At 43.5% G+C, this 22,025-nt stretch overlaps 2 protein-coding genes and 1 long non-coding RNA gene across 10 annotated transcripts in view; 1 reads left to right on the forward strand and 2 right to left on the reverse strand.

Annotated features, from left to right (window-relative positions):
• Positions 1-22,025, reverse strand: part of FAM228A (family with sequence similarity 228 member A) — a 123,317-nt gene that overhangs the window by 25,535 nt on the left and 75,757 nt on the right. The window contains exons 1-2 of one of the 2 annotated variants that reach the window (XM_055108169.1): positions 1,874-4,638; positions 559-665 (exon numbers count right to left, since the gene is read on the reverse strand). The gene's annotated coding sequence lies outside the window, so the exon portion shown is untranslated. Of the gene's footprint in view, positions 1-102; positions 1,851-1,873 lie in introns of those variants that run through there. The other variant, XM_057301333.2, reaches the window with a different exon arrangement.
• LOC129397187 (uncharacterized) lies at positions 197-11,229 on the forward strand. Its single transcript, XR_008624408.1, has 4 exons — positions 197-769; positions 7,217-7,454; positions 8,709-8,830; positions 9,232-11,229. It is a non-coding gene; the product is annotated as an uncharacterized LOC129397187 (long non-coding RNA).
• The window catches only part of FAM228B (family with sequence similarity 228 member B), an 87,600-nt gene continuing 71,213 nt past the window's right edge, over positions 5,639-22,025 (reverse strand). For 5 of the 7 annotated variants that reach the window (XM_034952707.2, XM_034952703.3, XM_003827033.5 and 2 more), the window contains 4 exons: positions 13,620-13,727; positions 10,902-11,039; positions 7,591-7,647; positions 5,639-5,919 (listed from right to left, as the gene is read on the reverse strand). In XM_034952707.2, coding sequence (XP_034808598.1) covers positions 5,883-5,919; positions 7,591-7,647; positions 10,902-11,039; positions 13,620-13,727 — 340 coding nt within the window. In that variant the 3' untranslated portion in view covers positions 5,639-5,882. The remainder of the gene's footprint in view (positions 5,920-7,590; positions 7,648-10,901; positions 11,040-13,619; positions 13,728-22,025) is intronic. The other 2 variants (XM_055108170.1, XM_034952705.2) reach the window with 2 other exon arrangements.

Below are 22,025 nucleotides of genomic sequence, written 5' to 3' on the forward strand. Positions count from 1 at the left end.
GGGCCAAAGCGGGCCTTTCCTCCGGGGCGCGCCGCCCTGGCCCTGCCACAGCCCTCCCTGGGCTCCGCGACCCCCAGGCCCGTAGGCCTCCCCGGGCCCCACCTCAGGCCAGCTCCGGGGGAAGTCGCAGGCCCCGCGGCTCCGTCCCGGTAGGGCTCCCCCGAGGCCGCGTCCTGGAGCGGCGACGGAGAAAGGAGCCCGCGGGCCCGAGCGTCGGGGCGCATGCGCCACGCCAGATCCCGGGGTGCTGCCCCGACGCCAGCTGGACGGTGACGCCGACGTCCCGGGAAAAGGAAGGGCGCCATTTGATTTCACAGCAAACGGGCGGTGACACCGACTTCCCGGGAAAGGGAAGGGCGCCATTTGATTTCACAGAAAACGGAAACGCAGTGATGAAGCCCAGCGCCTGACCCTCGCCCTCCCTCCACGTCTGTCTCGGGGGCGCCCTCCCCTCGCAGGAGCCAGGGCACGCGGGCCTTCAACCGCCGAGGCCCCCGCCGCCCTTCTGGACTTTTATCGAGGCATGTACACTAATACGAAAGAGAATTTGCCATTTACCTGTAAGATTGAGGGCGACAACGTAAGAGGAATGGTTTTAAGTGACGCGTCCGGCTTCTTACTCCCACTGAAGGGTGAAGGTGCCACAGGTGGACCTGGTTTGGATTCTGATGTGAAGAAACCGACTTCAAAACATTTGGGCCAATCAGGAAAATGCGAAAACTCTGACTACAAATTTAATGATATCTAGAACTATTGTTAATAGTTTAAGGTATGGTACATTATTCACAACCAAGATTTGACATAGCTACAGTCAAGATACAGGATATTATCTTGTATCAGGTGTATCAGGACACCACTACAAGGATTACTCTGTTTTCAGCCAATGTTTCTTCAAGTATGTTTTTTAGTCCTGCCTGTTTCTCTCGTCCTTCTGGGATTCTGATGACATGAATATTATTATAGCCCCCACAGCCACTTAAGCCTCTCTTCTTCCCTCCACCCCCAGTCTATTTTCTCATTTTTTAAGATTGGGTAATTTTTATTGTTCTATCTTCCAGCTCACTGATTCTTTCCTCCATCTTCTCTATTCTACTGTTGAGCTTAACTGCTGAGCTTTTTATTTTGGCTATTGTAATTTTCAGTTCTACAATTTTCATCTGGTTCTTCTTTGTATCTCCTGTTTGCTCAGGATTTTTATTTTTTCATTTGCTTCAAGTGTATCCATATTTGCTCATTGAAGCATTTTTCTCATAGCAACTTTAAAAGTCTGTGGGCTTATTCTAACATCTTTGTCATCTCAGTGCTGGTCTCTATTGAAGTCTGAACATTTTCAGTTTATATTATGAGACTCTGGATCTTACTTAAACTTTCTGTTTTAGCTGGCTTTCTCCAACCCAATCTAACAGGGTTAATGAGGTTACCACCTCATTACTGCCAGATGGAGATAGGAATCCAGGTGCCCCAGTTGGCCTTCATTGACACTTGAGGGGCCAAAGTTCCTCATTACTGCTGTGTAGACCATGATTTAGAGATTCTACTCAGGCTGAGAGACCATGCAGCAAATTACTTCCTTATATGGCATAATCTTCTCGAGAAAAGGAGCTGAATCTATCTCATCTTTACATCTTTCTCATAACATGGGACCATCTATGACTGACCCAAATAGCAGGCGAACAGAAAATTCCTGTTGAGTAGACATACACAGAAAAGTATAATACACTGATGGCTTAAACTACATTAAGTATAAGCAAAAGGTGATACAAAATAGGATTTTTAATTTCTACCTAGCTTCTTCCTTACTTCATTTGAAAATAAAAGTTTCCCTGATTTACTGAATCAACTTATTTCAATCTCATATGATTTAAAAGCTTACCTGAGCATTTGTCTCTTTACTTGATGTTCCCTGGCAATGTCGCCTTTTTTACATGGTGAAAATAACTGTTAAGGATTTGAAAGATTCTCCTTTCAATAGGTAGTGTTTCACTGAGTCTTCACCTAGGCTCTTGCTGCAGGCTCTGTGTCTCTTTCTACATACCACAACTAAGTCAGTTAATCTCATAGTATTAAAATCTTTTGTTACTGTTTCTCCCACTAACTTTAGGGCAGAGGGCCTATGTTGGCTCATCCTTATATCCCCAGAACTCGGCAGAGCACCTGGGAAAAACAGGCACTTAAATACTTACTAAGTGAATGATGAATAAATAAATGAATGTGACATAATCCCAACATCTACACAAAATGAAATTTCAGTGTCAACATATGAAAAAAAACATTTAAGAGACTGAAGACTTGTCTACCAGGAGAGCATCAAGCCTTTTGAAGCTTTGCAGTCGGCCTCTGGTTGCCATTTTGGCATAGCTAGTATTTTTAGTCATTTATAACTGTAACAGAGAAAAGCACTTCTATCCAAAAAGTCTCTTTAAATCAAAAAGTCTAGGCCAGTCATGGTGGCTCATGCATGTAATCCCAGCACTTTGGGAGGCCGAGGTAGGAGGATCGCTTGAGGCCAGGTGTTCAAGACCAGCCTGGGCAATACAATGGGACCCCGTCTCTACAAAACGTTTAAAAATTAGCTGGGCATGGTGGCAGGCACCTGTAGTCCCAGCTACTCAGGAAGCTGAGGTGGGAGGATCGCTTGAGTCCAGGAGGTTGAGGCTGAAGCAAGCCATGCTTGTATCCACTCCAGCTGGGAGACAGAACAAGACCTTGTCCCAGAAAACAAAACAAAAGTCTCAATGTTTGTGAAGTGTACATGTTAACCTTAACCATAGGAACAAATTTGCACCTAGATTTTTATTTTAAAAGTGTGATATAGATTTAGGCTACCTGTTATAAAGAAAACTTAGGAAATTTCTAAATTTACTTGAACGGAGGAAAGGCTATGGAGAAGGCATTAATGACTGATTCATGGAACAGAACTGATTTACCGAGACTTTTCTCCTTCTATAAAAAGTCAAGGTGAAGTAACAATATCCCTTTAATGCTGATGTGATTTCTAGAAGTCTGTTTTGACTGATGAAGTAATATAAAAGGGAAAAAATGCCAAAAACTAGAGTATTATAAAATCCTTCAGGGTCTCCCCATAAATTCCAAACCCTTTAGCATGACCTGTAAGATTCCTGCCTACCTTTTCGGGCTCAGCTTTCTTCAGTGATTCCTGGCCTTGCTCCACATGGTGGATTAGAGATGCCTGCGTGGTCCCATCTCTGGCAAATCCCTGACTCCACTCACAGAGGTAGACTTTCTTTTTTTTTTTTTTTTTTTTTGAGATGGCGTCTCTTGCTCTATTGCCCAGGCTGGAGTGCAGTAGCACAATCTTGGCTCACTGCAGCCTCCCCGTCCTGGGTTCAAGCGATTCTCCCGCCTCAGCTTTTCTGAGTAGCCAGGATTGCAGGTGCCCCCCTACCATGCCCAGCTAATTTTTGTATTTTTAGTAGAGATGGGCTTTTGCCATTTTGGTCAGGCTGGTCTCAAACTCCTAACCTCAGGTGATCCACCCTCCTCGGCCTCCCAAAGTGCTGGGATTACAGGCGTGAGCCACTTCACCTGGCCAGAGGTGGACTCGATGGCAGCACCTCCCTGTTCTTCTCTGTGGCTAATTGGTCAAGGAGTGTACACCTGACCCAAGTCTAGGATCAGATTCTCCTGTCTTTCTTCTAGGATTATAGACATCTAACCAAAACAGAAACTTGGAAAGGTGTTGTGAGTCATGTTCATGACAACAGCCTAGAAGGTCTGAGATGCCTGCTGCTCAGAGGCCAGTGCTGTCAAGGTTCCTGCCATTCCTGTGGAATTCAGTTTTTTCCCGGGGTTCTGTAAGATGCTTTGGCACTCTTTCAACGAATTTTTTTTTTAAATCCCAACCACTAGACCACCAGGGACCGATGGATTCCATTTGTGCTTATGTTAGCTCTGGTTAGCTTGTTACTTGCAATACAAATGATCTCAAATAATACAGAAATAGTACAAGGCTTCAGAGGAAATGTGAGATATTTGGAATTGGTATTTGTGTCAAAGTGCAGGGAAAGGAAAGGCATCTTCTCTTCACCATGTGGAATGAGCAACTATATTTGTGATACGACATCTGGGATTTGCTTCAAAGTCATCCAGTTAGGGTTGAGAAGTAGGTATGCATATACACAAAGCAAGACTGGACATGAGGTAATCAGTATTGAAGCTGGATGTCAGAAACATAAGGATTCATTATACAATTATCATTATTTTTTCTATACTTCTCTGAAATTGTGCATAGTATAAAGTTTAAAAAATCTAGTTTTCAGCCAGGTGCAGTGGCTCACGCTTGTAATCCCAGCACTTTGGGAGGCTGAGGCGGGTGGATCGCTTGAGCCCAGGAGTTCAAGATCAGCCTGGGCAATATGGTGAGACCTCATCTCTACAAAAAATACAAAAAATTAGCCAGGCATGATGGCGTACACCTGTAGTCGTAGCTACTCGGGAGGCTGAAAGGCAGAGAATTGCTTGAACCTGGGAGGTCCAGCCTGCAGTGAGCCGTGATCATGCCACTGCACTCCAGCCTGGGCAACTGAATGAGACCCTGTTTCAAAAAAGAAAGAAAGAAAGAAAGAAAATCTAGTTTCACTTAGAACCATATATTGATTAGGGGTGAGACATTGGGAGACTAGATAACTGTCATGGTAGAATAATTTAAAGAGGATGAGGAATATGGAATGAGAGAAAAATGGATAATTTAAAGCAAGATAATATAAAGCTCAGATGCCAGAATGTGCAAGGCATTAAAATATAGGGCCACTATTTTTAATAAATCTTATTCCATCTGTGGCCCTCAAGTTCATAAATTGATCCTGTAGGTTGCTGAATTGCAATTCCAGCTGGATTAACATTGCTGCCAGTCTTTTATACGAAATCTAGGGCATTGACTAGGAAAGAGGGGGATCTTAGAATTATATATATTTGGGGAACAGACGGAACTGAAGAAGTCAGACTCCCCCAGGTCTTTTGAAAAGGTTATCATGGTGTCCCTTTGCCTAAGGAAAACAGAATTCCACTCTTCTATGCTCTGTGTCCTACTGTGTCTTCCTGTGACCAAGATTCAAACTCAACATGAGCCAGAGGGCAATGTTTAGAATCAGCAAGTGAGTAATTATACCGTAAATGAATTTTTTTTTTAAGATGGAGTCTTGCCCTGTCACCCAGGCTAGAGTGCAGTGGTGCAATCTCGGCTCACTACAGCCTCCACCTCCAGGGTTCAAGCAATTCTCATGCCTCAGCCTCCCAAGTAGCTGGGATTACAGGTATGTGCCATCACACCTGGCTAATTTTTGTATTTTTAGTGGAGACAGGGTTTTGCCACGTTGGCCAGGTTGGTCTCGAACTCCTGACCTCAAGTCAGGTGTTCAGATGGAGGCCGAGGCGGGTGGATCGCTTGAGCCCAGGAGTTCGAGATCAGCCTGGGCAACATGCCTCAGCCTCCCCAAAGTGCTGGGATTACAGGCATGACCCACCTCACCTGGCCAACCCCAAATGAATTTTTAAATTTTCTAAAGAATGTTGGAAAAACCTGGGGAGGATATGTGGATGTGGCCATGAAGTGTGCATGACCAAAGGGAGCATACCTTAATTGAGGAACAAACCAAATATACAGAGATGGACACTTAGCGAGGGAGCTGTAATTATTTTTATTGGTTCGTTCAGCAATATTTCTTAACTTCTGGGGAAAATACATGGTATTGCCATTTCTTAATTATCACAGACACTGAACTCAAAAATTAAAGGAAGTTTGTTGCAGATGCTTTTTTTTAGAGACAGGACAATTCTCGAGTGCCGTCCTTGGCCTTCACCCTGATTCCTGCGAGCAGATGACTTCCTCTGAAGCAGCCTGGTTTTGTGTATCCTTTCACCAATCAAGGATCAGGGTGTGTGCTCCTTGGTTGCTGAAACCTTTTGAAGGTGACAAAAGGGAAGAGTTGAGTGTGGTATGGGGATGAGGGGCTTACAAGAGCAGAAAGCGTTCCCCAGCTAAGCTGAGCTGATCCCCCTGAAGCCTGTCCTGCCAGAGCCGAGTGACTCATCTCTCAGGCAGGGTCTCCACCTAGGCCTCCTGCCTCAGCCTTTCCTCCCGCTGTCTGGAGTCAGAAGCACTGAGAGATTCAGGGACATGGTCAAATAGATGGGGCGGATCACTGATGTGTGACATGATTTGAGGGAACCCCTGTGGTCTCAGCTTTCAGATGTCAACATGTTTGGAGTACTAATTTCCACTTGGATTGTTGTGATTTAGAAAATCTAGGTTCCTTTCTTCCCTTTTCTCTTCAAACCTCTAAATTCTCTATTCTGTGCCTCACGATCAGCTGATGATCTCACTTGAGAAAATGAGTAAACAGAAGGAAACAATCTTCCTTTGCAAAATCCACTGAGCTAGTTTGACCTACATCCATGTACTCGGCCTTCCCTCTTCATACAATGGATAGAGTGTCCTGTCCACCTGAGTCCAGGGTGCTGCCTCCTCACCTGTGGAAGGACTCTGCCCTTCTATTATGCCCCCTCTCTCTCCAGCATCATCAAATCTCCCTCTCTATGGGAGCATTCCCATCAGGAAACATACATGTTATAATATCAATATTGCTGATAAAAATATTCCCTTCCCTTGCCTTCTCCAGCCACTTTATAGCAAAACCCCACAAAAGCATTGCTTATTCTGTCTCCACTTCCTCACCCCAATTCTCTCCTGAACCCACTCTAATCAGCTTTCATTTCAGCTGCTCCACTTAACCTCTCTGATGAAAATCAGCAGTTAGGCCTATATCTCCCCAGTCCTCATTTTACCTCCCTCTCAGCAGCATTGCCACATGGCTGGGCATGCCCTCTTTTCTGAAACCCTTTCTCTACTGGGCCTCTGCAGCAGCACATACTTCTGCTTTGCTTCCTTCCATACCAACCTCTCGCTCCATGAATGTTCCTTCACCAGCTCTGCCTCCTTGCCCCAACCTCTAAATCTTGGCGTTCCGCAGGACTAACCCTCGGCCTTCTTCTCTTTGACACTCACCCCCAGGTGATTGCATGATTTCACATAGCATCTATATGAGGATGACTCTCAAAAACCTGTCTCCACCCCCAGTCTCCCCTGAACTCCAGACCGGTACCTCCACCTGCCTACTGTGTATCTCCTCTTGGGTATAGGATGAGCATCTACAAAGATACTGAAATGGATCTAATTTTAGTCTCAGTATCTCTTTAGGTGATAGAGGCTATGTTCCTAAGTGAAGAATGAAGTAGTGGCAGTTCCATCAGATGCTTAGAGCCAGAGACAGTCCTAAGCAAACAGCTGGAAAAGAAATCCGGTGAGAAATTCCAAGCAATAGGAATTTTCTCTGAAGATCACTTGGAAGTGCCCCATGAGAAAAACCACTAGCTTCAAACCCCTGCCAAGCCCAGAGAATGCCTTACACTGAAATAGATCATCATAAAATTAATAGGTAAGAACTTTCCTACCCACCCATTATTTCTCTTTCCTCCCTCCCACTGTGGACTCTGAAGATATCAGAAATCACAGTGGCAAGAAACAGGGGTAAGGAATAGGAGAGTAAGAAGGGAAAGAGAGAAGACATCTACCTCCCTCTTCTTTCTTGTAGCTCCAGCTTCAGCAGCCCCAAACGCGGGGAGGGAGACCTTAAATGAAGATTGAAGCTTTGGTCATTATGTTATACAAGACTGGCCATATTAGTTACTGAACAGACTGTCTTCATAACCAGAGGCTGTTTATTATCTGAGAATGCCCAGGGCAGGGGAAGAACCAACCCCAACAGAACAGGTTTAAATGGACAGTGAGGGGAAGAGTTCATTTGCTCTAAAATCACACCCTACAAATCCTCCTTCGGTATTATAATGATTGCAATGGAATCAGCCCCAAACATGATTATTCCTCACTTCTGCACTTCTCTCCCTGCAAACCTGCTTTCCCCCTAGACCTCCCTAGGTCAGTGACTAGAACCACAATCCACCCAGGCCCCTCTGCACTGATTTCTCGCTTTCACCCACTTCCACGCTGACAAACGAGCTCTGCCAGCTTCTCTCCACCCACGCTGGAGCCTGGAGCCCTCGCTCTCACCTGGCCTAGAACCCTCACTGCCTGACGGCCCTGCCTCGGCTCCAGCATCAGCAGTTGCTTATGCAGCAGCCATGTTCTTTGTACAATGCTGATTAGATATGATCTCCCCCCTACTCCAGACCTCCGCACAGCTTCCCCTCACACTTTGAATTTTATTCTAACTCCCTGTCCCGGCCTGTAACCCCAACCTGCCTGGCTCCTGCCTCTGCTCCAGCCTCACCTCCCGCCCTCTCTCAGCACTCACTATCTTCAGCCTCCCCACTTTTTCTTGCTGTTTCCTGAACACACGAGCCTTACTCCCATCTCAGGCTTTTGCCTGGGCCCATCCATCTACGCAACACTCTTTCCCCAGATCTCTTCACGCCTCACTCTCTGGGTTCCTCAGCCTGCTGCACAAACGTCATCTCAGAGGAGAAGCCTCCTCTGACTTCTCCACCTAAAACAGTCCTCTTCATTCGTCCCCCACTCTCCCACCCCACCCCCTCTACCTGCTTTGTTTTCCTTATTACTAACTCACATGATGTTATGTGTTTATTTGGTTGACTATTGTCTATTTCCCCATCAAAATGTAAGCTCCAGGAAATCGGAGCCGTCTCTGTTTTGTTTCCCACTGTGTCTCCAGCCCCTCAAACGCTGCCTGGCTCAGAGTTGGCGCTTGTTAAAATTTTGAGGAAGCAAGCAAGCAAGCACATGGGAGGATACCAAAACATGGCAGTAAAAGGAGCTAAACACACAAAAGAAAAGGTTAGTAAATTTTCATGAATGAGTAAAAAAAGTAGCACCCCTGTCCTTTAAGGGTAGGAGTGGGGAAATGGAGAGACAGTCAGAAAGGAAGATGGCAAGATTGAAGGATACTCAGAAGACAGGCCATTCACGTGCTGATTTCTAACTGGGAGTGGGGAGGAAGGCCATGACTTCTCGAATACACTCCTAAGAGGCTGACTCTGGACAAGAGAACTGGAGGGAGAAGCTCCACCTAGACCCAGAAATGGCAGGCTGGGCTAGCTCAGTCAAATGGCCACCAAGTTTAACCATCATTACCTTAGGATGAGAAATCTATGTTCTGTAAACACCTGTATCTATCTATCTATATCTATATCTATATATGTGAATACATATATATATATATTTTTTTTTTGAGACAGAGTTCTGCTCTTGTTGCCCAAGCTGGAGTGCAGTGGCGTGATCTCAGCTCACCGCAACCTCCGCCTTTCAGATTCAAGCGATTCTCCTGCCTCAGCCTCCTGAGTAGCTGGGATTACAGGACCCCATCACCATGCCTGGCTAACTTTGTATTTTCAGTAGAGACAGGGTTTCTCCATGTTGGTCAGGCTGGTCTCAAACTCCCAACCTCAGGTGATCTGCCCACCTCGGCCTCCCAAAGTGCTGGGATTATAGGCATGAGCCACCGAACATGGCCCAACACCTAATATTTCTATAAACTTTCCATTTTAAATGTTGGGGCTTTTTTCTTCATTTATTGCACATGCTGGGAGAGGAAGGAGTCAAGCACCAGGGTATAAAATTGTGCTCTTCCATGGTCATTCAGACAGAATCAAGAATCCAGGTTCTAAATGTCTTTAAGTTCAGAATCCAGATCAGGGTCAGAAGAGGTTGACAGCTGCTGCTAGGGGCTGGGGGCTGCAGAGACAACAGCAGATGACAGGCATGGAGCTGAAGGTGGAGGGCTCCCATCTGGGACCTGAGGATCCTTGGAGATCACGTAGGGGACTGACAGCAGAGCCTCAGAGCAGACAGGGGCTGGTACTAGGAGTTGGAGGGATGATCACCTCTGCACAGAGAGGACCTGAAAAGGCATTGTCCTTTTATATGTATCCCAGAATACTGTGTAGGGCCTCTCTGTAAGGATAGGGCCAGGGTTGCTCCTTGGCCTTGAGTTGGCCTCATGAGGAGTCCAGTATGAGCCCTGCAAACTTGTCAGCTGGAGACATCGGTGCCAGCTCTTCTTTATGCCCCACTGCTTGAGACACTGGGCAAGTCCTCTAAATAATTCATGATTCTTCTTCTCAACTCTTCAAATGCAAGAAATTCCCATTCTTTTAGGAAACTCTGCATCTCCTGGTTACTCCAGGTTTTAATTAACTGGTCTGGGCATTTTTCTGGTTCCTCAGTTTCATTTTCCTCCTTTACTTCCAAGCATTTCTAATAATTTCAGTCTGAAGTCTCACTTTCTCCCTTCTTATTCCTGAGTTTTTTCCCGGGATCCTTTCCACCAGTCACAGGGCCTACTCCAGGGTCCACAGAGAACAAGCCCTCGCTCAGCCCTAATGCAATCCAGGAGTCACAAGGTGCCGAGTGAGGAAGCGTGGGTGCTCCTCTCTGCTGCTGGCAATCTCTCAATATGGGGGCTTTCACTTCCTAAATTTTACTACTTGAATTTAGTATTGGTCCTTTTGAAAATTTTCTACCTATCTTGACTGCCTTAAGGTTAACAAAATGTGGGGCCTGGCTTGGCTATGCTAAGTGGTAAATGGTAGAGACAGGGTGGAGATGGCGGAACGAGAGAAGGGCTGGGGAAATCCTGGACAGCGTGGCCCACCCACCAGGGGGCACCCTCATCGTGTGGCTCCACCAGGGGGCACCCTCATCATGTGACTCCACCAGGGGGCCAGGGCAGCCCTCTCCATTCCCTCTGAATAAAGGGCACCTGCCCCTCAGCTGCTTCTAACCTATTCCCCACTGCCTCCTCTCTTCCTGGAAGCCTGCCATACAAAGAAAGTTCCCAGGTGCTCAGATTTTGGTATCAGTGATTGCCACCTTATGTATGATGAAATGGGACAGCCCCAGCTCTTACCCATCCTGGTCTTCCTCCCGTTCCTGGCTGAGGCTCAAGGAAGAAAAATACCCTTCAGAGATGGCCTCTTTGGCACTTGGATTATTTCCCTCCTGATAGCACAGTGGTTCTCTTTCTAGAAAGGATGACCCTTTGTTTCTGCAGGAAGGAACCAGAAAGGAAGGGATTCTCTTAACTCTCAACTCAACTGTAGCACTTAATATTTTTATTTAAATTTGAAGTTGAGTTCTATGTGAATTTGTGTATTTTTATGAAAATAAACGTATTTACTTTTTTTGTGTGAAAATAAACCCAAATAAATAGTATTGCCTTGCTCTAGTCATAGTTTCAGCTGTAATCTCTGTGCTGCTTAATCAAACAGCTTTGGGTCCTTTGGAGTGAATGATCCCTCATAGATTGTCCAGTTCGCCCTCCCTGAGAAGGTCTAACTCTGCCAAGGACAAATATGCCTTCTCCACCCCTGCTGCCAGAATTGGGATGCTTCCCTTATTCATGGAAGAGAATCCAGTCTTCCTCTTTCTTCTAGAGTGAGCCTAGACTTAAGCCTCTAGTCTAAAATATAGGAACCCACTACTCCAGAAATGCAATATCCTCCTTCACACGTGGGTCTCGCTCTGCTAGAAGATGTATTTGAGAACAAAATCTCTCCTTTTATATCATTTATCAAAATTAAATAGAATTAAGATGCTGATTATTGTAAAATCTTACCCAAACAGGTCTATTTGAGACTCTGGTAATTAGGGATTGCAGAAGAACTTACTCCTTTGGACCCTAATATGCAAGAGTGAGTCTCAATTCTCTTTTCAATCAATCATTCTGTCTTTTAAGGCCTTCAGCTACCAAGGGAATAGGGCTTAGTTTGGACACTTCCTTTTCCCCCTCACTTGTGGCTCCTATTCAAGAAACAACCCAGCAAATGGTTAAACCACACCTCAAGGACAATGAGCCCATGTTGGCCAACGCCCTCCCCAGCTGTCATCTGTTTCTACTGTACATCACTAAGGTCCTCAGGAGACAATTAGTCATTCTCTCTGCTGGTCATACCAGCATCTCTAAAAGCCCTCCAGCTTCTGCCACACTGTATTTATTCAACAAATTCTGAACCTGTTCAGGAAAAGGAAACTACTGCAGCTTACTTCGGGCACTTTTTAGGAACAGAGAATTGTAAGCTGATCTCCTAGAAAGTCATAAAAGCTCACTTTTCTTGCACCTTGCTAGGTTCCTTTTTTATTATTATTATGAACAATTTTAATAAGGTGTAATTTATATGACATAAAATTCACCCATTTTAAGTGTACAAGTCAATGGTTTTTAGTATATTTACAGAGTTGTGCAACCACCACGACAATCTTATTTTAGAACATTTTCATTAACCCCAAGGCTCCATGCTCATTAAGTCACTCTCCACTCCCATCCCCAGCCCTAAGCAACTACTATCTACCTTCTGTCTTTACAGATTTGCCTTTTCTGAACATTTTGTATAAAAAAACATACTATATGTAGCTTTTTGTTATTGGCTTCCTTCACTGAGTACAATGGTTTTGAAGTTTGTCTATGTTGCAGCATGTATCAGTATTTTTTTCCTTTTAATTGCCAAGTAATATTCCATTGTATGGATATACCACATCTTGTTTATCCATTCATCAGCTGATAGACATTTGGGTTGTTTCCACTTTTTTGGCTGTTGTGAATAATGCTGCTATGAACATCCATATCCTAGCCTTTATGTGGATATGTTTTCATTACTCCTGAGTAGAAACCTAGGAGCGGAATTTCTGGGTCACATAATAATTTAATGTTTAACATCTTGAGAAGCTGCCAAGCTGCCTTCCAAAGTTGCTGCACCATTTTACATTCCCTCCAGCAATATCTGAGGGGCAGCACGACTTTTAACCAGATAGTCACAAGATACATAATTATGTAGAGAAATCTCTTAATTCTAAAACTAGTTAGCTGAGATGATTCCCCACATTATATACATAGTATTTGATAGTATGTACCATTCTCTGTTTACAACAACATCTTTCACTCTAGGTACAACATTGTAACAGCTACTACCCACCCAAACCAGTCCCAAACTCCATTTATACTACTCCAATTCAATTTTAAATCTCCTAACCTTTTAGCTTTAGTACAAGTTGTTAACAATTTTTTTTCCATTTCTGTGTTTGTTATTTCTGTATTAGCTACTTGTTTTGTTGTTGTTGTTTGGTTTTTTTGTTTGTTTGTTTTTGAGACAGAGTCTTGCTCTGTCGCCCAAGCTGGAGTGCAGTGGCACAATCTTGGCTCACTACAACTTCTGCCTCCCAGGTTCAAACAATTCTCCTGCCTCAGCCTTCCAGATAGCTGGGATTATAGTTGCCCACCACCATGCCTGGCTAATTTTTATATTTTTAGTAGAGACAGGGTTTCACCATGTTGACCAGGCTGGTCTCAAACTCCTGACCTCAGGTGATCTGCCCGCCTCGGCCTCCCAAAGTGCTGGGATTACAGGCGGGAGCCACCGCACCCAGCCTACTTGTTCTTTAAGACCAGAAAAGCCTGGGAAGTGTTGCCACCTCACCAGACACAGTGGTAGGAGATGCCCGGTGTCCTGCCACAATGGAGCCTTGTGTGTGCCTCAGCACCGTCTCAGCAACATGAAAGGATGGCAGGGGATGGCAGCACAGCCTAGCATCTTAGCAAAAGAAGAGCAAAGCTATGGAAGAACAGACTTACTTGTAAATAACTGTTTTTTCTTCTTCCTGGGATTCCAAAAGATAAGGAGCTCTTGCCAAGGGTTTCAAATCAAAACTACAGTCATTAAAATTCACTTTCACCTTTAACCTTTAACAAGATAACAAGTGTGAGAAGGTTTTTTTGTTCTTCTTTATTGTTGTTTTTTGAGACAAGATCTCTGTTGTTCAGGCTGTGGTGCAGTGGTGCGATCACAGCTCACTGCAGCCTCAACCTCCTGGGCTCAAGGGATCTCTCCCACTTCAGCCACCCTCCGAAGCAGCTAGGACTACAGGCATGCACCACCATGCCAAGGGATTTATTTTTATTTTTTGTAGAGATGGGGTCTCAACATGTTGCCCAGGCTGGTCTCAAACTCCTGGCCTCAAGCGATCCTCCTGCCTCGGCCTCCCAAAGTGCTGAGATGATAGGCATGAGCCTCCACGCCTGGCGGTATGAGAATGTTTTGAAAGCAATACTAGCTTACATTTATATAGGAAGTATTATTATACACTGACTGCTAAATATAGAGACAAAAACATCATTACTCCAACTGGTATACATTCTTGGATGAAATCAGTTGTCTTAGAGTTTCTGAAACCATGATGGAGATTGATTTACTGTTTACTGAGAACCAAGGATCAGCTAAGCAAAGTTTAAAGTACTTCCTATCCACTAAGAGCTTAAACTCCAAAGTAACAAGAAGCCACAGAAATTGTGTCATTTATAAGCATTATATAAAATGCTTTTCCCTAGAGAGAATCCAAACATTCCACTTCCCAGTCCTTTGCCATGGGGTGGCAGACAGGTATCTTAGAGTCCTCCAATCTTGCACCCATGCAAGGGTTGATTGGAAGGGTGATATTGGCCCTGCGTAGAACATAAATTTTGCTGGCACAGAGAAAACATAGAATGTAGTACAGCAATGTATGAAATGCTTGAAGAAGAAAAGGAACCAATCACCAAGATAAGAAAGCAATAAGAGCCTATTGGGAATGAACAAGCATATTGGGGGGAAAAAAGGAAATTTAAGAAATTAAAATCTTAATATCAAACACAGCAAAGAAAGAATTAGCAAACTGGAAAATATATACAAAGAGGAAAATGGAAAATATAAAGGACATATTAAAAGATATTAAGATAATAAGAAGGCCTAATATATATATCTAATCTGAGCCCAGAAGCAGAATGCAAAGAATGAAGAAAAAGCAATATTTAAAATGATAATTTTAAAAATTGCTGTATATTTTTCTGAACTGATGATAAACATGAATACAGAGATCCAGGAAGCACAACATATACCAGTAGGTTAAATAAAAAGAAATCCAGCTGGGTGCAGTGGCTCATGCTTGTAATCCCAGCACTCTGGGAGTCTGAGGTGGGTAAACTGCTTGAGTCCAGGAGTTTGAGAACAGCCTGGTCAACACGGTGAAACCTCATCTCTACTAAAAATACAAAAATTAGCTGGGTGTAGTGGTGCATGCCTGTAGTCCCATCTACTTGGGGAGCCAAGGAGTGGGGAATCACTTGAGCCCAGGAGATCAAGGCTGCAGTTAGCCAAGGTCATGCCACTGCACTCCATTCTGGGTGACAAAATGAGACCCTGTCTCAAAAAAAAAAAAAAAAAAAAAATGAAAAGAAAAGAAACCCATACCCAGACACCAGCAGTGAGAATGCAAGACACCTAAAGACAAAGAGAAGATCTTTGCAGCAGCCACAGAAAAAGGACGGAAAATCAGAGTGACGGCAGACTTCTCAAAAACAACAATAGAAGCCAAATAACAAGAGAATTATGTCTTTAAAACATTAAGAGAAATAATTGTCAATCTAGAATCGTGTGCTTGGCAAATTATCTTCAAAGGTAAACAAACATTGAATTGTAAAGGCCAAACTTCAGAAAAAAAGGAAAATGATCCCAGAAATTTGGTATAAAATGGAAAGAGGGACGGGATGCATATGGATTCCTTCCTCTTTGTAGCTGTCTCCCATACCTATATCTGCTACAGAACTGTACCGAACTCCTATTGGTAACTTCAGATGGGATGTTTCCTCTTGGATGTACCCAAACTAGACGTCATTTATTAAATTAATAAAATTATAAAACAAAGCACTGAGTGATTTAAATCCCAAGAAACTGTTGTTCCTCCTTTTCTATTTTTATCCAAGTTCTACCTTTGTCTGCTTTCTATTAGGCTAGGTTAAATGACCCTTCTTTGTGTGTCCTTAATAATATGTGCATATCACATTGTAATAGAAGGATCTGCTTAAATATCTGTCTTCTCTATTAGATTGTGAATGCTTTCAAGGCAATTACAACTCAATACATGATTCTTTGATGGAATGAATTAATGTAATGTTCTAGGATGAATTACGTGCACCCAAAAAATTATCTTCAAATCCTAATCCCTGGCATCTGTGAATTTGACCTTATTTGGAAATAGGGTCTTTGCGGATGTTATCAGGTTAAAATGAGGTAATAGTAGATTAGGGTGTTGGACCCTAACCCACTGATAGGTGTCCTTATCAGAAGAGGGGAATCTGGACACAGACACAGAGAGAAGACCATGTGAAGATGGAGACAGAGACTGCAGAGATAAGGCTATAAACCGAGGAACACCAAGGATTGCTGGATTGCTTCAACCATCAGTAGCTAGGAAAGAGACAAGGAGCCTTCAGAGAGAGTGGCCCTGCCAGTACCTGGACGTTAGTCTTCCAGCCTCCAGGACTGTGGAGAATAGATTCCTGTCATTTCAAGCTGCTCAGTTTGCAGTGTTTTGTTATGGCAAGCCCAGGAAACTAATACAGAGGATAACAATTCTCAAAACTTCAAGCTCCTCTCTGACTCTTAGTTCTCCCTGGCCCTCCAAATGTAGTCACCAAAATCTAGAATTCCCTTGTGTCATCATATCGATCTCTGTTTCACTCCTGTTGCCACCATCGTGACTGAGACTCTTATTACCAAAAATGTGGATTCCAATTTTTTAAAAAAACTCTTCAGTGATCTCCAACCTCCAGTTCTATCCTATATCCAAACTGTCATATACCTCACACATCAGATTAAAGTTTCTAAAAGCACCATCTCCAGCATCTCACCCCCTCCTCAGCTATCCTCACTGACTCCCCATTCCCTACATGATAAACTCCCAACTCTTTAGCTAGTATTGAAGGTTCTTTGCAAAATGGCTACAACCTAGATTCACAGACTTAATCAGTGACTGGTCATCATTCATTCATTACACAGACAAGTAAACAGGTGCAAACTGTGTGATCGATGAAAAAGTACATCGTGGGACAAAAGACAGACTTATCTGTATGGCCTAGTGTAAACAGGAGGCGGTCTGGAATGACTTCAGAGAGGAAGTTTTAAAGTGGCATTTTAATAGAGTCTTGGGAACAATGTTTTGCAAAAAAAAAAAAAAAAAAAAGGAGGTTGAGAGAGAAAGCCCAGCATATGTGAAGAATACCGTTGATTCAGGTAGTTGTGGAAGACCTGGTATTGTTGGAGTACAGAGTAGAAGGGAGGGAAAAATCAGCCCAATCTTGTATGTCATTCCAAAGAGATCACATTTTAACTGAGGGACACAGGAATCACTAAAGAGATTAAGTTGGGCAGTAACATGACATGCCACATTTCACCCTGGTAGCACCATGTAACATAAGGGAAAGTGTGGCACTGTGTTTTAGAATGTAGGCTGTGGAGTCAGAGACCTTAGTTCAGTTTCTGAATCTACTGCCTTATGGCTATAAATAAGTGGTTTTCAACCTGGTATGTGTTGGAATCATCTGAGGATCTTGAAAAAAGACTGATGTCTAGGTCCCACCCTCAGAGATTCTGACTTCATTTGTCTAGGGTATGGCTTGGATATTAAATTTTTTTTTTTTTTTTTGAGACAGAGTCTCACTCTGTTGCCCAGGCTGGAGTGCAGTGGTGTGATCTCGGCTCACTCCAACTTCTGCCTCCCAGGTTCAAGCAATTCTCCTGCCCCAGACTCCTGAGTAGCTGGAATTACAGGCATGCACCACCAGGCCCAGCTATTTTTTGTATTTTTAGTAGAGACTGGGTTTCACCATGTTTGCCAGGCTGGTCTCAAACTCCTGACCTCAGGTGATCCACCCGTCTCAGCCTCCCAGAGTGCTGGGATTATAGATGTGAGCCACCATGCCCGGCTGGAATTTCTTTTTTTAACTTTCCATGATATTCTGATATAAAGCCAAAGCTGAAAAATACTGCTATAAAATTGAAAAGGTCCTTCAATCATCTGTGTAATAGTACCTACCAAATAAAATTTCTATGAAGATGAAACAAAATTAGCACATGTTAAGAAGTGTATAACTCATTCTATTCATCAGCACATAAAATGTTCTCCAAGATAGACCATATAATAGGCCACAAAACAAGTGTCAGTAAATTTAAGAAAATCAAAATTATATCAAGTACTCTCTCAGACCACAGTGGAATAACATTGGAAATCAACTCCAAAAGGAACCCTCAAAACCATGCAAATACATGGAAATTAAATAACCTGCTCCTGAGTAGTCACTGGGTCAACAATGAAATCAAGATAGAAATTTAAAAAGTCTTTGAACTGAAGGATAATAGTGACACAACCTATCATAACCTCTGGGGTACAGCAGAAGTGCTAAAAGGAAAGCCTACATCACAAAGACTGAAAGAGCACAAACAGACAATCTAAGTCCACACCTTACAGAACCTGACAAACAAGAACCATCCAAACCCAAACCCAGCAGAAGAGAAATAAAGAGATCAGAGCAGAACTAAATGAAATTGAAACAAACAAACAAACAAAAAATACAAAAGATAAATGAAACAAAAAGCTGGGGGGAAAAAAAAGAAATGTATAACAGTGTCTGGTACATCAGAGCTCAATAAATAATGTTATTATAGATTGGACATGAGAATGGGAATTTGGTTTATGGGAATGTTTAGGAAGGGGCAAATTATTATTATTTTTATTATTTTTGAGATGGAGTTTTGCTCTTGTTGCCCAGGCTGGAGTGCAATGGCCCGATCTCGGCTCACTGCAACCTCTGCCTCCAGGGTTCAAGCGATTCTCCTGCCTCAGCCTCCACAGTAGCTGGGATCACTGGTTTGTGCCACCATGCCTGGCTGATTTTTTGTATTTTTAGTAGAGATGGGATTTCACCATGTTGGCCAGGTTGGTCTCAAACTCCTGACCTCCGGTGATCTACCTGCTTCAGCCTCCCAAAATGCTGGGATTACAGGTGTGAGCCACCACACCTGGCCAGAAGGGGCAAATTAGAAGGAGATTTAGGAATGGATATGACAGAGCCCAGTGCTGGATTAAGTAAAGGGATAATGAGCAATAAAGAAGAACCCTGATATTTCCCATAATCAGGAACACAAAAAAAGCAAGTTAGATGCATAAGATGACAAGCATGACTCGCTCACTTTTGGATAGGTTGAATTTGACTTATGTGTGGAAAATAGACAATTGAATATTTGTGACTGGAACACAGAAGGCACACACATCTTGCTACAGTCTTCTGAAGACATTCCAGCATTCCAGAACTGTCTTAGTGGTTAAGCACTTGAGCTTCTTCCCAATCTCAGACTTCTGGCCCCATCAGCACCTTCTACATAAGGGTATGGGATGTGGACCCCAAGTGTTCAGGCTGGAGACTGAAAAGTGGCATCACAATTATCTTCAAAATTTGAAAAATATATTGGAGAGAAGCTGTTCCTCTATAGGATATATAGGAAATTCCTCTATAAGAAATAAAAATATGAGCATGGTAGCCAGGTGCAGTGGCTCACGCCTGTAATCCCAGCACTTTGGGAGGCCAAGGCAGGCGGATCACCTGAGGTCAGGAGTTCGAGACCAGCCTGGCCAACATGGTGAAACCCTGTCTCTAACAAAAATACAAAAAATTAGCCGGGCGTGGTGGCGGGTGCCTGTAATCCCAGCTGCTCGGGAGGCTGAGGCAGGAGAATTGCTTGAACTGGGGAGGCAGAGGTTGTAGTGAGCCAAGATCAGGCCACTGCAATCCAACCTGAGCAACAAGCGCGAAAATCCATCTCAAAAAAAAATAAAATAAAATAAATATATATATATATAAGCATGGTCTTCAATGACTTCTGGCACACACTTGCTTAGTGTGTAAAGACTAAGATTCAGTAAAAGGGCTCATAGAAGAAGCCAGTCACCCGCAAACACGCCAGTCCCCATAAGGCTAGAGAAGTATGAGGTCATAGAAGATAATCTGACAATCATCTAAAAAGGACATTTTCTTTATCACATTAATGATCACCAGTCATTAATGGTGGTCATTAATAAGTAAGTAAGGGTGGAAACAAACAGTGTGACTGGAACTCACTGTATGCCCATTAATGTGATTTGCTCACTACAAAATCAATATTCTAAATATCATCTTACTACATGATCAGAGTTAAACCTATTATCACTGTATGCCCATTAATTGCTCACTATAAAATCAATATTCTAAATATCATCATCTTAATATACCATCAGAGTTAAACCTATTATAAATAGACTCCTGGTTTGGATGGAACCTATTTAATTACTAGAGCTAGGATTATGATGCTCAAAGTAGACAAAGAAAAAAGTAACAGCCATTGTTTTGAAATTCTGTTTTAAGGTTTATTTCTGTCTTATGTAACATTCACAATGCCATTTGTGGCCACTTTTTAAAAATAACAAATGAAATGATTTTAGTTCTGCTTCCATTTAGGATGTAGAAAGCATCCTAAAATAGAAATAATGATGCTCTAGAAATAATGGTGCTCTCACCCCAAGGGCAAAAAAAGGCCAGATAATCTACAAAAACATAACTTTTATTGAGCCCATCAGATTTCAAGGCAAAGAAGTAAACTGAATTCCAAAGACAAGTCCCTCCCACGAGAGGCAGGACACAAAACCTGCTTCGCCTTTGGTAGAACATGAGAGGAAAGGGTGGCTTCTTCTCTTTTTCCTCTCATGCTCTCATCCTCAGATAACAAAAGAAAAACATTGACGATTAGCTGGACTTTATTAAAATTTAAAATGTGTGCTCTGCAAAAGACACTGTTAAGAGAATGAAAAGATAAGCCATAGGCTGAGAGAAATTATTTGCAAACTATATACCTGATAAGGGACTTACATTCAAAATATACGAAGGATTCTTAAAACTCAACAATAAGAAAACAAACAACCCATTTTAAAAATGATCAAATGATCTGAACAACAGACACCTCACCAAAGAAGATAGACAGATGGCAAAAAAACATGTGAAAATAGTATATGGCAAAGAAGCATATGAAAAGATGCTGGAGGCAGAGCAAGATGGCAGAATAGAAGCTTACACCCTTTATTCCCCGCACTGGAACAACAAATTTGAACATCTCTCTGCACACAGAAAAGCACCATCACCAAAACCAAAAATCAGGTGAGCAATCACAGTACCTCGTTTTAACTTCATATCATTAAAAGAGGCATTGAGGAGAGCAGGAGGGACAGTCTTGAATCACTGATGCCACCTCTCTCCTATTCCCCAGTCATAGCCGTGTGGTACAGAGAGAGAGTTTGTACATTTGGGGAGGGTGAGCCCAGTGAGTAGGGGACTTATGTTGAATTCGGTTCTGCCCTGTCACAACAGAGAATAAAGCCATGCTGGGCTCAGCCAGCACCCGCTCAGGAAGCCAACATTTGGACCAGCCTTAGCCAGAGGGAAAGTGCCCATCCCAGTGACTGGAACTTGAGTTTCTCCACAAGCCTCACCATTGTGGGCTGAAGTACCCTGGGCTCCTAGGTAAATGTGAAAGGCAGTCTAGGAACAAGGACTGTAATTCCTAGGCAATTCCTCGTGTTGGGCTGAGCTCAGAGCCAGAAAACTAGGGTGGCACGTGACCTAGGGAGACACCAGCTGGCATGGCTAAGGGAGTGCTTGCACCATCCCTCCCCCAACCCCAGGCAGTGCAGCTTGCAGCAACTCCAAAGGTGACACCTTCCTTCTGCTTAAAGGGAGGAGAGTGAAGAATAAAGAGGACTTTGTCCTGCATCTCGGATACCAGCTCAGCCACAGCAGGATAGAATAGCAGGCAGGGTCCTGCGGTCCCCATTCCAGGCCCTAGCTTTGGGACGACATTTCTAGACACATTCTGGGCCAAAAGGGAATCTGCTGCCTTGAAGGGAAGGACCCAACCCTGGCAGGATTCATCACCTGCTGACTAAGGAGCCCTTGGGCCCTGAAAACCAGCAGCAGCGATACCCAGGTAGTACACTGGGGGCTCTGGATTCTGAGATGTGCTGGCTTCAGCAGTGACCCAGAACATTCCTAGCTGTGGTGGCTATGGTGAAAGACGCCTTCTGTTTGAGAAAAACAGAGGAAAGAGGAAAGGGAACTTTGTTTTCCACCTTAGGTCCCAGCTCA

This window comes from Pan paniscus, chromosome 12, assembly GCF_029289425.2.
Source record: "Pan paniscus chromosome 12, NHGRI_mPanPan1-v2.0_pri, whole genome shotgun sequence".
Classification (NCBI taxonomy): domain Eukaryota; kingdom Metazoa; phylum Chordata; class Mammalia; order Primates; family Hominidae; genus Pan; species Pan paniscus.